General features: G+C 34.9%; 1 protein-coding gene across 1 annotated transcript in view; it reads right to left on the reverse strand.

Annotated features, from left to right (window-relative positions):
* Positions 1-16077, reverse strand: part of LOC150084466 (uncharacterized) — a 186934-nt gene that overhangs the window by 118451 nt on the left and 52406 nt on the right. The window contains exons 2-3 of the mRNA XM_090375237.1: positions 8663-8853; positions 3086-3239 (exon numbers count right to left, since the gene is read on the reverse strand). Coding sequence (XP_090231363.1) covers positions 3086-3239; positions 8663-8853 — 345 coding nt within the window. The remainder of the gene's footprint in view (positions 1-3085; positions 3240-8662; positions 8854-16077) is intronic.

Genomic DNA, 16077 nt, shown 5'->3' on the forward strand with positions numbered 1-16077 from the left:
GTCACTGTTAATAAAGATGCTAGTACACCGTACCATTGTGTACCGTCACAAAAAAAGCATATTTTCTATATAAAACTGTCTAACCATTTTTAGAATTCTAAATTACTCAGTCGGGCCTCTGTTTAATGAAGCCCATTTCTAGGGAATTATTTTGAATTCCCCTTGGAAGTTATATTTAAAATAGTTTCTGTCGAGTGAAGAAAATTTTCATATAGCGAACGGATTAAGATAGAATTAGCTCGGTATGCACTGTTCGCATTTCGGGGTTTTAGGCAATTAGTGCTGCTGTGCAAATTAAGAGAGCTAACGCATTCTACTACTTAATATTACCTGGTAAAACCTATCCGACCACCTGTCCCACATACAGAGGAGTTGCGCTCGTCAAGAGTGAGCAGATCAAAGTGTATTCCCAATGGGCTCTGGCCCACCTTCTATTGCAGTAGTCCCCAACCTTTTCCCATACAAGGGCCATATTCAAAAAAAATTCACCTAGATTTCTTTCGTGTATTATATTTTCCCTATTTCGAATATTTCAAAGTAAAATTGAAATATTCGAAAATTTTATTAAGTACAATACACAATTACATTTACTGAACATTACATTTAATATTTTTTTTTATAATTAACAAAATTTAAAATGCTGTTTTAGTTCACCTTCCTTGCGGGCCGCAGGTTGGACACATTTGTGAATCAACCATAAGCGCCCCGTTCGAGAATTAGAAAAATGATTTTCTTTTACCCCGATAAATAACCATCTGTTGTTTTGTGGAAGTACGTTATCCACATTTTCCCGTAAAATTTTCCTATTTCTATTTACATTCTGTTCACAGTACCTGAATATCGGAATGACACTGACATTTTGGACAGCTTAAAAAAACAGAAAAGAAAAAATTCAAATTTAAGAACTAGTGACAATACTGATGAGGAGAGAAGGAAAATGAGGACAACGATGGCATTAAACCTTCTAAACATGAACTGTGGGCATTTGGTGAAAGTGAAGTTAGAAAATTGTCAATTAGGTTACAGTTAAATGAAAGAGAGGCAGTTTGTGGATATCCAAATGATAAGAAGGTTTCAGAAGAATTGAAGCATTTGATGAACGCTCTGAGTATGATACCAATTTCATCAAGTGAATGTGAACGAGGATTTTCACAAATGAATCTGATTGCCAGCCCAACCAGCACTTCATTGATGACAAAAGCAATTTCTTCACTACTGTTTCTTAAAATTGTAGGCCTGTTGCTGACCTGCTTTGATCCAGAAAAATATGTCGATTCGTGGCTGCTTCGGAAACATCATTCAGCAAAAGACACACAAAGAGGAAGAAAAGAAGTCAACAACCTGCAGCTAGCAAGCCGCATGCAGCTCTTTTAACATTGTAACTGTAGCTCTTTAACTTTACAGCTCACATGAAGCACAATTTGAAATGGAGTTAGAGGACTGAAAAATCAAGGGCATGTGGAGTGAAAGACTAAAAGCCTTAAAACTGAAATTGGGGATTTGGAGAGGCAAAAGGCTGCCCATGCAATTCTACACAAATGGATGGAGATAGACGAGTTTAAAATGCAGACCAAATTGTGTTTGATGCGTGATGTAGCTTACCGGACCCATATATAAATTTGAAAATATTTGCGTTTGGATTTCTCTCAATTTTTGGTTCGACGTATTTCTGCATTTTTGAACATGAACTATAGTAAAAATAAATCAAGAAACCATCATCTGAACAATGCGAGCATGTTTAACGCTCAGCATATTTAATTACGACATACTTGCATCATTTTGGAAGACGTTCATCAGCAAAAGTCACATTAATTTGTACCTAATTGGATGTTTGTTACTTTAATATTTCAATATATATATATATATATTTTTTTTTTTTAATATACACCTTCCTACTCTATTCCATTTCTTAAAAAACTCTCGTAGCTTGAGCTGAGGTGCAGCTCTTCGGATTCAATCTTTTTTTTTTTTTAATTAGATAAAAAATGGCTCTTTACTGAAAAACAGTTGCCGACCACTGGCATAGGGTGTCGGCTGAGAACTTAATAAAAATTTGTACTATTCTACAAAAATTTTATTATGAAATTATTTTTACTTGTTATTATGTTATTATATTTTACTTATTTTACTCACATTTTACTTATTTTTTTATATACTTGAATAATAAATTTATGCTTAATAAACTGTGTATTAATGGACTTAATCTGTTGTTCTTATTCTGAAAATATTACTACTAAAGTAAGAATATCAGAAGAAAAAAAAATTTCAGAGTACTTTCATCCTTTTAATTTTTTCTGACAGCAAAGAATGAGTACCGTGTATATGTTATGTATATATATGTGTGTGTGTGTGTGTGTGTGTGTGTACACACACATACATATACATAAGCTAAATTAAAATAGGATATTGCTAGTAGCATGGCAAACCAGCAGAGTAAAAATGAACTGAACCAAATAAAATAACAATAACAGAAAAATATAGGGGGGTGGGGGGAAGGTAGAAAAGAGTAGCATTGAAGCAACGTTCTTAAATAATTTAGAAATTAAGCCAATTAAAAGAAATTTTTGTGGGAACTAAATGGCAGTTGCACTACCTTCCCCCCCCCCCACTCTGAGTACTGTGTATAAGGCTTTAAAAGGTTTAAATAAACAAAATGTTGATGGCATCTTTACTTTCTCAGATGACACAAATTAAAACTGCAAAAGGACAGCTGCAGTATGGTAATTTGGACACAGCCAACACTGCTGCCTCTGAATCAACTGCTGGAATAAATTTTCATCTAGTGTTGTGGAAGAAGTGGGCAGTTTGAATAAATTTCCAGAAGGTTTGGGCAAATAGATAATTAGAAAAAATGGACAAATGAAGTGCTTTTTTTTTTTTTTTTTTTGCTATTGTTTTATAAGTTTTGCATCATGTTGTCAATACCATTACTAATGTTATCCATAAACCAATCATTGTGATATATTCATTAAGTTACACCACTAATATGATAGCATGGTATGTCTAACCATTTCTAGTATATAAAAAAAAATAATAACCCAAATTTCAAAACCTATACACTCCTTATTTATTAAACTATATTTACCTGCATTGTTTTTTATTTCAGTCAATTCCTGCTGATGTTGCAACTTCAAAGTTTCTATTTCTTTCTGTAGAGATCGGATAACTGACTGAATATTGGCTGTATTTATTACATCTTGCCACATCTCTTCCAGAGAACTTCGCATAAAATTTAATGCCTAAAAACAATAGCTAAAATTACACCAACACAATTTTAATATTGATGAACATTAATACAACTAATGAATAGAAAAAACTGTCTGAAAGAATGTCCTTGTTTTTTTTTTTTTTGTCATACCAAGTGCCTCAGCAAAATGCAAATACAGTAGAACCTAATAAAATTGGCAATGTTGGGAATTGACCCATGTTATATTTTTGAAAATCAAATTTTTTGAAATCTAATAATACTATAGGGAACTGCAGGTAACATTGATCAACAAAATGAGACTTTTTTATCTTTGAAAAAAAAAAAAAAAAAAACTTTTTTTAAACCAATTTTGCATGCAATTTCAAACATTAGTGGTTTTTTTGCTAGCACTTGTGTAGTTTTTATAATATGACTGCTGATAATATCAGCACAAGTTAATTAAGATGAGTTAATTAAGCACACTTTGTCCTGAATGTTATGGTGGTACAACATCTGGCAGTGGTCTGCCAACATACATTCACAGAATTGCTTTCCCCCTGCTCAGTACTCAACGTGGCAAGAAGTTTAAATATGAATGCAAAAAATGAAGTTTCAGCAATGTACAACATCCCACTTCTTTATATGCAGCAGAAGTGGGAATAACCAACGAGTTTCAATAAAGTTATTTGAACTTTGCAACATTTTTTTGTTTTAATACATCTGAAAAATTTTTCCAAGAAAATTTATCCTGCAGAAGCTCTCTGATTTGAGGCACTACAAGGGCATCCTATTTCATTTCCACAGCACTGATCTTTGTTGCAAATTTCTCACTTAAGTATTGAAACCTTTTAAAACTCATCTTGCCCACCACTCTCAGAAAACTCTTCATCAGGCAAAGTTTAATGTGCAGAGATGAAAGGAAAATCTTTGTTGAATCTACCAATGGAACAGTCTGCACACCATTTATTCCTGGCTTATGTCTTCTCTGAGGCCAGTCACAACATATCTTGTAATGGTCTCGAGTAGAATGGCTATCCCACAGAAGCATAGGAAACAACAATGTTTTGTGAACCCTCTTTGGCATGCCAATTAACACACAAATTACTTTGCGGTCACCTCAGATATTCCCTTGATGTGTGTTGTGTATTGAAAACCTTCAAGTAGTGTCTTCATGTTACAGCATGCATGCTCTAGATAAACAGAGGGAGCAATGGGAATGGATGGCCTTTAGTTCCTGTTACACAAGACAACAGCTTTCTAACTTTGCTATGTGGAATTGACAAAGCAATGACATTCAAATGCAATGTGTATTTGTGACAATCACCTAAAAACCATATTGATATTATAGCAGAGCAGATATTTTTCTGTGAAGAATGTTGCTAAAACTAAGTTTCCTTTTTCATAGTGAATACTCTTGCATTCTTCTTTAGTCTTGAGGTGAAAAGTTCAGCTTTATCTTTGAAGAGGACTAGATCTCTAATGAGGTCATTCAATTTGTTGTAGTATATTAGATTGATATGGGATAGCATAATGCATATCTCAAACCTTGATATCGTAACACAAAATATTGTCAATTAATCAATTAAATTTATAAATCTTATTAATTTTTATTAGCAACCTAAGCAGTTTGTTAGCAACCTAAGCAGGATAGGATGATCGACAGTCGAACCTGTGATATCAAGTGGAACAATTTGATTTATTCCCTTCCTTCCTATATGCCATAATTCTATAGTATTTTTGTTCTGTGTGCTATTTCCCAGTTGATAGAAGCCATGCAGCACTCTAAGCTTTCGTAATTTCTTCTCTTGAAATTAAAACCACTTCCTTTGCCTTTATAACTGCTACTTCTCTCCTCATCATACAAGTTAAAACTCCTTTTTCACTCCCAACTAATGGTTCCTGTACTGTCGGCACTATGATGTCAATTGTTTTGTGGGTAATGATGAGGCCTAGTATATTCTTGTCCCTAGTTCTTTCCCTAAAATGTTGATACAAATATAAATCATCGAACTGATTTAAAAAATGTGTTCCCCACCATGAGTTTCCCACCTATTTTCTCTGATCAATTACGGGCAAATTGAAATCAGGCATAAAAAAAAAATAAAAAAAATACATTCATACTTGCTTGCCTATTCCACTTGTTTAGAATCTCTCATCATAATCTTCACAGTCTTCTAGCCTTCAGACCACTTTCACTCATTATATCATTATTATAAGTTGATCCAAACATTAAGAAGGTGCAGGAGAGATTTCGTTGGACTGGAGAAGTGCCAACATATCACCAAAACATACATAACGGCAGTTCAAAGAGCAAAGCAGGTAATTACTGTACAGCCAGTCTGACTTAAGTGATAGAGGAAGTCATGGAGGTATAGTGTCATTTAGATAGAAATGGAATTCTGAAGGGAATGGTTTTTAAAGGTAAAATCATGTTTAACAACCCTGGTTAACTATTTTGATAGTCACGCATGAGCTGTTTGTAGGAAATAATTTCGACATTATCTGGATTTTAGCAAAGGATTTCATTCAGTCCTGCATGAGAGGTTATGACAAAAAAAAAATAAATAAATATTAAAAAAAAATTAAATTAGAATCTCTAATTTTAGAGATTCTAAAAAATTAAATTAAAAACTCCCGAAGAGTTTATAAATTTATTGTATAAGGTGGAACACATTGAGATTAAACAGAAAATCCTTAGATGGACTAAGGATTTTCTGGGCAAGAGGCAGAGGATTGTGATTAATGGTTACTCTTCAAATTGACTAATCCAAGTGAGGTTGCTCAAGAATCAGTATTGGGACCACTATTGTTTCTGATTTTCTTAAATGACATTGAAGAAGGGATGCAGTCTCTGATGTCAAAATCATGAGAGTAGTTAATGATCAATGGCAAGCAGTTCTCCGGACGAATAAGGATTCAGGGATGGACAGATGTGGCAGCATGTTTTAATGCAGCAAAATGCAAGGTCTTACATTTGGGGAATAGCAGTCCCAAAATAACTTCAACTTGGTGGGGGTGAAATACAGAAACAGATGAAGAAAAGGGTATGGAGATTACATTAAGATGACTGAAGTTCTTCCCATACTGTACTGCTTAGCACTGTTCATTAACTACTCTACTGAATTTGACATTTGCCCTTAGTTCATTGAAAAAATAAAAACAAAAATCAAAATCTCTGTCTCTCTCTCTCATTAAAAATTTAATGGAATCCAGTTTTAAAACTAGCAGGTTACAGAAATGCAACAATCACACCAAAATTAAAACACGAGATGACTCTTCCACCTGAAAGGAAGAAGCTCAATTTGGTGTCCTCCCCCCCTTAAAAGGTGTACCTAAAAGAGTTTTAAGTGAACAGATTTTTCTAAGTAGGTATCTTTTGTTTATTAAGTGACCATTGTTTTGCACCATATAAATAGGTTTTATTGAAATGCCCCTATGAAACTTCTACACACTTTCCCTTGAGACTGTTTCAGTTGCGATAATCAGCTATACCTTTGTCCAAAGTAGGAAAGTTACAGAAATGATTAGATCATGAAAAATGTTTTAGAGGAAGTTAATTGCTACACCTTCATTAACTTCTTCTCCATGTGCCATCTCCTAACGCAGGTTGGCGACCAACATGGCAAATGTTTTTCGGTCCCTGGTAGCTATGCTCGGTATTCGTCCTGTACAATTCTTGATGTTAATCTAGCCCTCCATTAACAATGTAATGATTTAACGTCCAGCTGAAATTTTCAGAGAATGTATGGTTTGGTTCTACAAATGTCTAACAAAAGAGAGAAATTTTTAGAAATTAATTTACAGGTCTGTTTTATTATTATTAGCCGTATGGTGCAAGGAAGTCTGAGGCTTTTGCTGCACCAGCCAGAAAAAAATTCTGAGTTACCCTGAGAGAGGGAGAGAGAGAGAGAGAGAGAGAGAGAGAGAGAGAGAGAGAGAGAGAGAGAGTCAGAAGCGAACCACCAAGAAAGAGAAGAATGATGATATCCAGCTCAGGACCCTGGGTGTGCCAAGCCCCATACTCAGCAGATGTGAGCCCCTGGAGTGATATAACTGCATTCCAGATTTGATTCAAGGTGTGTTAGAAGATGTCCCCTCGATGTTCCCTGATGAGATGGACAAGTGCTGCTCATGTTTTTCCAGTGGTGGAATGCATTTGTAATCACCTTGAGACCACTGTTGCAGCTAACCAATCACCATTACTGATGTATACCGATAGGTGCAGAGAATCCTCCTTGGGATTCTCTGCAATAGGTGAACACTTTAAAGTATTGTGATTTCATTTTTTTTTACATAATGGTATAGTGTTTATTTAACTCTGTTTTTCTTTCTTTATTTAAAACCTTTCTTGTCTTATCTCCAAAATTTCTGGCAGCAGCATGTTTGATTATTCAAATGAAATTAACCCAAGGAACACTCACCAGAAGCATGTCAGGAAAACTGCCAGTACACTCAGTATATACTGCATAAAATTACTGCAAAATATCTTCCACATGGCTCTAAGTCTCCCATCTATTTTATGGTGGCAATATTGTTCATCACATAACAAATAATGTATTTATATTTTCTACTGATTTATCTGGAAATTGCAGAACTGCATCAAGACATCTTGGTAATGATAACTGAAAACAGGAGTAGGTCACATGCCATATTTACAGATTTTTGAAAGTTCCCAGTCATAATCACTGCACCCCTATTTTCAGATTGCTAAACTAGCATTACAGATGTATGATATGTTTAAGTGCAAACTTCAGTTTGCTGCTCTAACTGTGCAACATGTGTGATAACCTTACAACAATATAAAATATAGTGTCCCAAGAGGAACAGGAAATGATTACTTGAGAGAAAAAAAAAAAAAAAAAAAGGAGAGAAGTTCATAACATAGGCCCAATTCCAGAGAGGTGGGGAGATATGATCATTTCATGATTTGGACACTAGTAACTGTAGTGCTGTCTGGCTGTGCGTTTCCTGAAAAGATGCCAGCTAAGTTTTCAGATGTTAGTACTCACTTCACTTATGGTTTTTGTAACAGTTTGGTAATGTGAAAGCTGCTGCTGAAAAATACTGCCTGTTTTCAAAAACTTACTTTCCCTATTCAACAGGTCTACAAGAAACTGGATCATCTGGTGTTTCACATGAAGTAACATTAATGTCATTATTAATGTTATATTCATATACAATTTTACTGGTGACAATTGCATATAATCAGTCACCTGTATAAATGTTCCATCAAGAATTAAACATTGTTCCCTAATCAACAGCATTTTATTGATACACACTAATGTCTACAAGAAACTGGATCATCTGGTGTTTCACATGAAAGTAACATTAATGTCATCATTAATGTTACATTCGTATACAATTGTACCGGTGACAATTGTATATAACTAGTCACCTGTATAAATGTTCCATTAAGAATTAAACATTGTTACAAAAACTATTTTGCAGAATCCTTTAATTACTAATGTAACTTACTTTATCGGCATACTTTTCAACGTGAAAACTGGAAGGCAAAGGAATTTTGCAAGAGTCTCCATCTGGAATTTGTGTCATGTTTCTTAAAAACCTTAGCTCTGGAAATTCTGGATTTGTTTCATTTGAAGCTTGTTTTTGTGTAGTTCTCACCTGTTGATCATTCTGAGATTCACTGTGTACAGCACCAATTCCTAGAAAAGAAAAACAGATGGTAATGTATAACCATAAAACAGATGGTAATGTATAACCATAATATGAACAGATCACATTATAAGAATAAATTTCGGACCCCACAATTAAAGGTACACAAATTTGTTTAAGAGTCAGCAAGTGATTCTAATAAAAATACAAAAAGGAAAATCACTAGTGATGTAGATTGTTTAAAATTTACACAAAAACAATATAATGGTTAGTAGGAATTGTCTATACATTATCAGTATAGGAATAAAAACATCAAGCCTACAAAACAAAAAAAAACCTGCCTAGCAACATTAAGAGATATGTGGTGTCACACAAGCTCTAAGCCTAAACAGGAAGAAATGGATATATATATTTATGAAACTAATATCATATAATAATCAAATCTTTTTGTTTATACAGCAAATTTTGCTCTGACTAATTAATCTTTCATTATTTTAAAGCTTTTTAAAACATTGTTAAGAAGTGGTTAGCTTAATTCAAGTGCAGTATAGAGTAGTTAAAGATAATCCATGACAAGGCTAAGAAAGTTTTTCAATGTAATCACACCAAAAATTTATTACCAATATCCAGGAATTTACCATGAATGAGTGAAAGTGTTAACTGCTTAACCTGCAGATGGAGTAATACCAGATTAATGTACCATTTTTGTGGTATCACACTGCAAAAAGTGGAGACTGAAAAAGACCTGAGGGTAATTTTGTAGTCAAATATGAAGCTCTGTGAGCAGTGCAAACAGGTTTCCAGGACAGCATGTGAGTTTTTTTTTTTTTTTTTTTTTTTTTTCAATGATATATAGGAATTTTGAAAGCATGGATAAGGAGGTGATTATCCCTTTGTTTAAGAAAATGGTCAGTCCACATCTCAAATACCACCCATATGATTCCATCAGCATGGCTCGCACTTGTAGGTAGAAGGAATCTATTTTGTAGAGATGGTATTCATTTGAACAAAGGTAATGCAAGGACTTTTGCCACTATCATTGGGGATACCTTAAGGAGTTGGGGAAACTGCTAGTTAGGGAGAATAAGGGTAATACAGATCTGCATTTATCTGATGATATGGATCAAAGTAATGCCTGCATTTGCCTCAAGAATTCTTGTTTGTTGTTGCAACAGCCGATGTTGGCAGAATGGAAGGTAGCAATATTTCAAATGAGAGGTAAGATAAAACTAAGGAAACAAGCTTAAATAACTTCAAGGGTAGTAAACTATAGAAGAATACTTAGTCTTAACTGTGTCTATAGTAATGTCAATAAAATTGCTGAATTTGAACTCCTGGTTAGGACAATTAATGCTGACATAATAGGGCTAACAGAAACATGGTGCCACACAGAAATTTGGGATGACAAGTTCCATTGTGGTATGCATAATGTCTTTAGGAAAGATAGAATGGGTCATACGTCTTGTCAAAAAGCAGCCAGGGTGTGAAAAGATCTTTTGCTGAGTCTGAAGTTACACCTGCCAGCATAGCATCCATGTGGTGTGAATTGGTTGAAAGCAAAGATAATGAGAATGGGAGTAATCTACAGACTAGTAGATTGTGAAGAGTAGGAAGAGTCTCTATATGCAGATGGTATGGGCAAGCAAATGCAAATGTCTGATTACACGTGACTACAATCTGCCCACAATGATTGGAATAAGTGGGAGTGAAACTTGCCAAGGAAAAAAAATTTTTTTTTTAAATAAACTAGATTATTATTTGTACAAGCATGTTAGAGAAAATATTAGGGGTAAGAATATTCTTGACATCATTACTCACAAATCAGATGATATCACAAGGCTTAAAGTACAGGTACCACTGTCAAGTAGTGATCACACAGTCGTCACCTGGAAGACAAAGGAAGACATTGCAGTAGTTAAAGGCACGGGTTTAAATTTCAGAAGAGGGGACTTGGACAGTTTAAGGCACTATATGGCATCTATTAACTGGGCTGACTGCAGAGTGAGGGCAAATACATTTGAATTATGGAATTCCTTTAAAGCAATAATCAGAGGCTAAGACCACAAGCATACCATTAAGAAAATACTGCATGAGAATGTTGCCAAAATGGCCTCCCACTAATTAATGTGATTATTACAAAGAAGTAATCACTTGCATATGGGCTTTCTCACCTCCCAAATAAGTGAAGGGAAGAGATAAGGGGAGCAGATAGAAAGATCAATGGCAGAAAACATAGGGATAGACATGTGGATAAAGGTGTTACTTTCCCCATTTAGAAGGCACAGGTCATTTTCAGTGAGCATATGTTCTGTGACATGTCCCCTTCCATTAAATATTAGCAGTACCCCACAAGGTAGTATATCTATTGAAATCCCTGAGAAGCAGGAAAGGGAAAGACATCTGCACAATCAGATCACCAAGGTCTGTCTGGGAGATGTCAGCACCAGGTGGAAAATAAATCAGACTGTTAACAGAAACCTTACTTCAAGGCAAACTGCTACCACTTCTGTTGGTGAAAAGATGAACAGTTTGAAATGGGGTCCGGCTGCCCACAAGGATAGCAATTCCTCCATGGGCAGGTTTACCCCCAGCTCTGTTCTTATATATGAGAGTAGCACTGCAAAAGCAAGGGTTTTCATTTTCCTTCAAATATGTCTCTGCAAGCAAAAGCAAACTGATTCATGCTTTTGCAGGAGGGCCTTGATATCATCAGTATTTTGCCAGAATCCATGTCAATTCTACTCAATTGCCAGAATCATGCAATTCAGCAATTACTTGGGCTTGGTGGATTCGTTCATTGACTTCCAAATCGCTGAGGGCTTGATTTTCTCATTGGATTTATTTATTTTTTGGGGAAGTATGAACACTGCTCTGTTTCCACTTCCACAAAAAGTTCCAAGACTGAATCTTCTGTCACAACTTCCTCCTCCTCTACATCAATTTTTCTTGATTGGGGCAGTTTTGATGACTTTTCCTTGCTATTCTCTTTTGGAGGGGTGGTGCAGCAGGAGGTATTGATATAGGTGTGGCAACTGATTGATGAGTTTGGTTTTAATGAACCCAAAAAATGACAAACAAGAGTGAATGACTCTGATGGTGGTATGGTCATCTCAGTTTGTGTTCCACTTTGCAGAAACTTTCTGGGTACATGAAGGCTTGCTGCTATTTATTGGTTGGAGGCATTTTCTGGCATCTTAATAGGGGATATTCAGCTCTGTTTTTAGTTTTTGGATTTCTTTTTCTTTCTTCCATCACTGGCATGCTCAAGAGTATGCAGAGTCTCTCCTTCTTTGCAATTTGTACAAATTGCTTTAGAAGCTGATCATTACTTAATCGTGTGGTGTTTGGTACCACACTGAGCACAGGCAGGAGAGCCATGACAGGCTGTTTGCAAATGGCCATACTCTTGACATTTAAAACAACTCAGTGGACTCGGGATGTAAATCCTTACTGGGCAGTTTAAGTAGCATGTCTTTACACGGCGAACTCCATGTCTAGTCACCAGAGAAAAGCTCCCACAACCCTCATCTCTTACATCATGTAGTATGACTGATGTCTTTTGAGGTTATGATTGGCATGACTTCCAACCTTCCTTAAATTTCAAGAGTGCAGCTCTAAATCTAAAATAGTGTTTGCAAGCTGACAGCTAGAATTCCACTGGAACAAACCTACTGGTAACTCTCTAGGATGCATTCAGATCAGCTAGTGTATAATCTTGCTGAATGGAGAGAGTCATAGCAGTGTGAATGTAAGAAGGTATTGAGCCCAAGTATATTCTTAATAAAAATAAAATAAATTTTGTTTATACTCCGGGACAACCAAATGGTCAGAGGAGTTCACAAGATAGCATTAGCAGAGGCATTTGATGCAAGAAAGCAAGCTTATGCAGCATCAGCCAAACAAAAAAAAAAAAAACCCCCACTTCCACTTCACCCCTCTGTTCGTTCAAAATACCTGTCCAGCTGAGCCTTAAACTTATTTAGGCTATCAACCTCCACTACAAGGGATGGAAGTCTGTTCCATCAACCAACCACCCGCTGGCTAAAGGCAAATTTCCGCACATCTATCCTACACCTGTCTTTCCTCAATTTAGAGAGAGAGAGAATACAAGAAACACCACCGTATTTAGCAGTCGTTGTGTGTGTAGGCCATATCTAAAAAATTCATTATTTCATACATCTCCCTTCTTTACTAATGAATACAACATGGATAGTTGAACAAATAGAAAAACTTACCTCAAAAAGGATCTAAACCTCCCAAACACTTTCTCATTCATTTTACAAATATTGGACATAATTGAGATTGGAACTGAGACCATGTATATACGTGGTCTCAGTTCCAATCTCACTGATGCCCATTTCCACTTAAAGTGGAAATGGGCATCATTGAGATTGGAACTGAGCCATTTATATAAAAGTGCATGAGGCACCAACTGGACCCCACATTTACTGAGGTCCCCCTCCTGCTGGGAATTTTCACTTAAACTGGCCTTCAAATACATATCACCAGAAGAAAAAGGTGTTCTAATAGCAGCAAATAAATTAATCAATTCAAAGAAATATTTGAACAGATAAATTATTTGTCTATATTTACACAGATATTAATTTGATTCAATTAAATTTTTCTCTACACATATAAGTGAGCAACAGAATTCCACAATATAAATAAACCAATGCTGTATTTCTGTTCCCTCCTACCTCTGTGCTGTACTATTATGAAAGTGTGAAAAGTCTAGGTTTACTAGTTTGTGTCATTAAATATTGTTTCATTTACTTTGTTAATACAATCAGCAATAAATGTTTTTCATAGCACTTTTTGCCATTCTAATCCAAGACTTGGTCACCTTTACTTATATTTCTCTAGTGCTGTGTTTTGAGCGCTTGCTAGGTTTCTAAAATATAAGGACCATAACTTTACTTTTAAAGGTAAGTTTTTGCAACAATATAGATCTCAATAATATAGTTTACATCTTTAAGCTAAAAGCATAGAAATGTAATATTTCAAGTTACTGTTAAAAAAAAAAAAATATATATATATATATGTCAATTTTATTTTATGGTATCTAACTGTAGGGCCTTCAAATACATATTACCGGAAGAAAAAATTGACTAATATATATATATATATATATTAGTCAATTTTATTTTATGGTATCTAACTGTAAGGAATTAGGTATATAAGGACCAAACCAACAAGTTAGTAAAAGTAAACTAGATTTAGCCTGGAAGGCCTATATAAAATTATAATGAAAAATGTAAAAAATAATAAAAAATTATAATAAAACAATGATAATAAACAATGAAAATAACATTCTTCCACTTGGTCATCGGTCTGCTACTTCTTCAGGGGCTTTGAGCCGACTGATAGCCAGACTAAAAGAATGTCTCATACCTACCCATTTCTGTTGTCCCTATTCCAGTTTTGCCTGATTTTAATTTTTAGGCGATTGTATAGAAATTAATAGAAATTAAATGAGAAGTGCTAATAAATGAGAAAAGAGAATGTGTTAAATTTAAATTTTGTAAAAAAATAGTGTCAGAATCAGCAAACTGGGATAGGCAAAACAAAGTCCAACGGGTATGTATCAGATTAAATGAGAATAGGTTCTTACTTCCTTTTTGTACTGTGGTGGTCAGACTGAAAAATGGATCAATTCTCACCTTCTGGTTGTTTTTGTGTGTGCTGATTAAATGATAGTGCACAGCCGTACTTTTCATTGACTATGGCATGATGGTGAAATTGCTGTAGGCAATATGCCCTATGTCAATGCAAATGTTCTGATGGCCTTGAGAGGGTTTTCGGATATTTATTTGAGTTAGCTGGGGGGGGGGGAAATTGCCTCTTATGGTGGAAGGAACCTATATAAATGAAATGTGTTTATGCAAGTACAAGAAGTGTTAGTATGATTAAATACAAGAAGTATGTTAATGAAAAAATGTGCTAATGAAAATATATAGGAAATGTTATACCCTGGACAAAGTAACAGAGAGATGACCAAGTGGAAAAATGTTATTTTTATTGTTATTTTCATTTTTTATATTTTTTTATTATTATAATTTTATATAGGCCTTCCAGGCTAAAGCTAGTTTACTTTTACTAACTTGTTAGTTTGGTCCTTATACACCTAATTCCCTACAGATAGATACCATAAAATAAAATTGACTAATATAATTTCATGCACATATAATGTCTAATTGCCCCATGTACAATAGTATTAACATTGCACACCTGACATGGACCTATTACGGTAAACTTTACCAAATATCATTTTTATAGTCTTCAGTAAAAACACAGTATATATATATATATTGGAGCACCATAATCCAAATGGATTTAATCAATGCTATACAGTAAACCCCCGCTTTCGAGGGGCTTACGTTCCTGAGAAATGACACGAATACTGAGTTATGGCTCCCATAGTAATAAAGGGGTTCCGTTCCAAAGTATGAAATATATAAGAAAAACTAGTCTAAAATTTTGTCTATGTATGTATATGTACCTTCATAATATGACTATGTACATAGACAGTATATAGTGAAATGCAAGCATATGGCATCGAAATGAAAATAAGAAACAATTTAATATTAAATGTAATATTTATTAGAAATTTCAAACAAATCTTTCAAACCAGCTAAAAAAAAAAAAAATTTTAGCCATGCCCATGTTTTTTTATGGCGGAAAATGTTCACGGCGCTTTAAAATTCACATTTTTTTTAGGTTTTATATTAAATCAGCGACCGCAAATAGCGGGGGTTTACTGTATATAAGAGCAGCAAAGAGGTATAATCTGTTCTCCAAGACGGGGCACAAAGCTCTTAGAATGTTCAGCTTTTTGAGACATAGTACCATACAAACTTAATATGCTCAAAGAAGTTTAACTTGCTGTCAGGGATTAATCCCAAGAATCTGATGGTTTTAGCGATCGGAATGGTAAAGTTTAAGATCTGAAGTTCAGGATCTGTATGCAATTTATACTGATTGTAAAAGTGGACTGCAAACACATTTCCGTTGTGAAAGATGACAGCCATTGCGCACACTGCCAACTTTTGTACTTTATTCAGGGTTATCTGCATTTGCCATTCAATAGATCTCATGTTTGGAGAATGGCAAGAAATAGAGATAGATCATCAGCAGAGGCAAGCCTCAACAGTATTTGGGAGTTCTTTTGTAATGGAATCAATTCCTAAGTGTTAACTTCTTAGGGTCTGAGAAGTAACCAGGTTAACTTCTCAGACCCTTGCATTACTCCTTGCTGCAAAAACATCACAGAAAGG

The sequence above is a fragment of the Mastigoproctus giganteus genome, chromosome 6, assembly GCF_048544385.1.
Source record: "Mastigoproctus giganteus isolate SK-2022 chromosome 6, ASM4854438v1, whole genome shotgun sequence".
NCBI lineage: Eukaryota > Metazoa > Arthropoda > Arachnida > Uropygi > Thelyphonidae > Mastigoproctus > Mastigoproctus giganteus.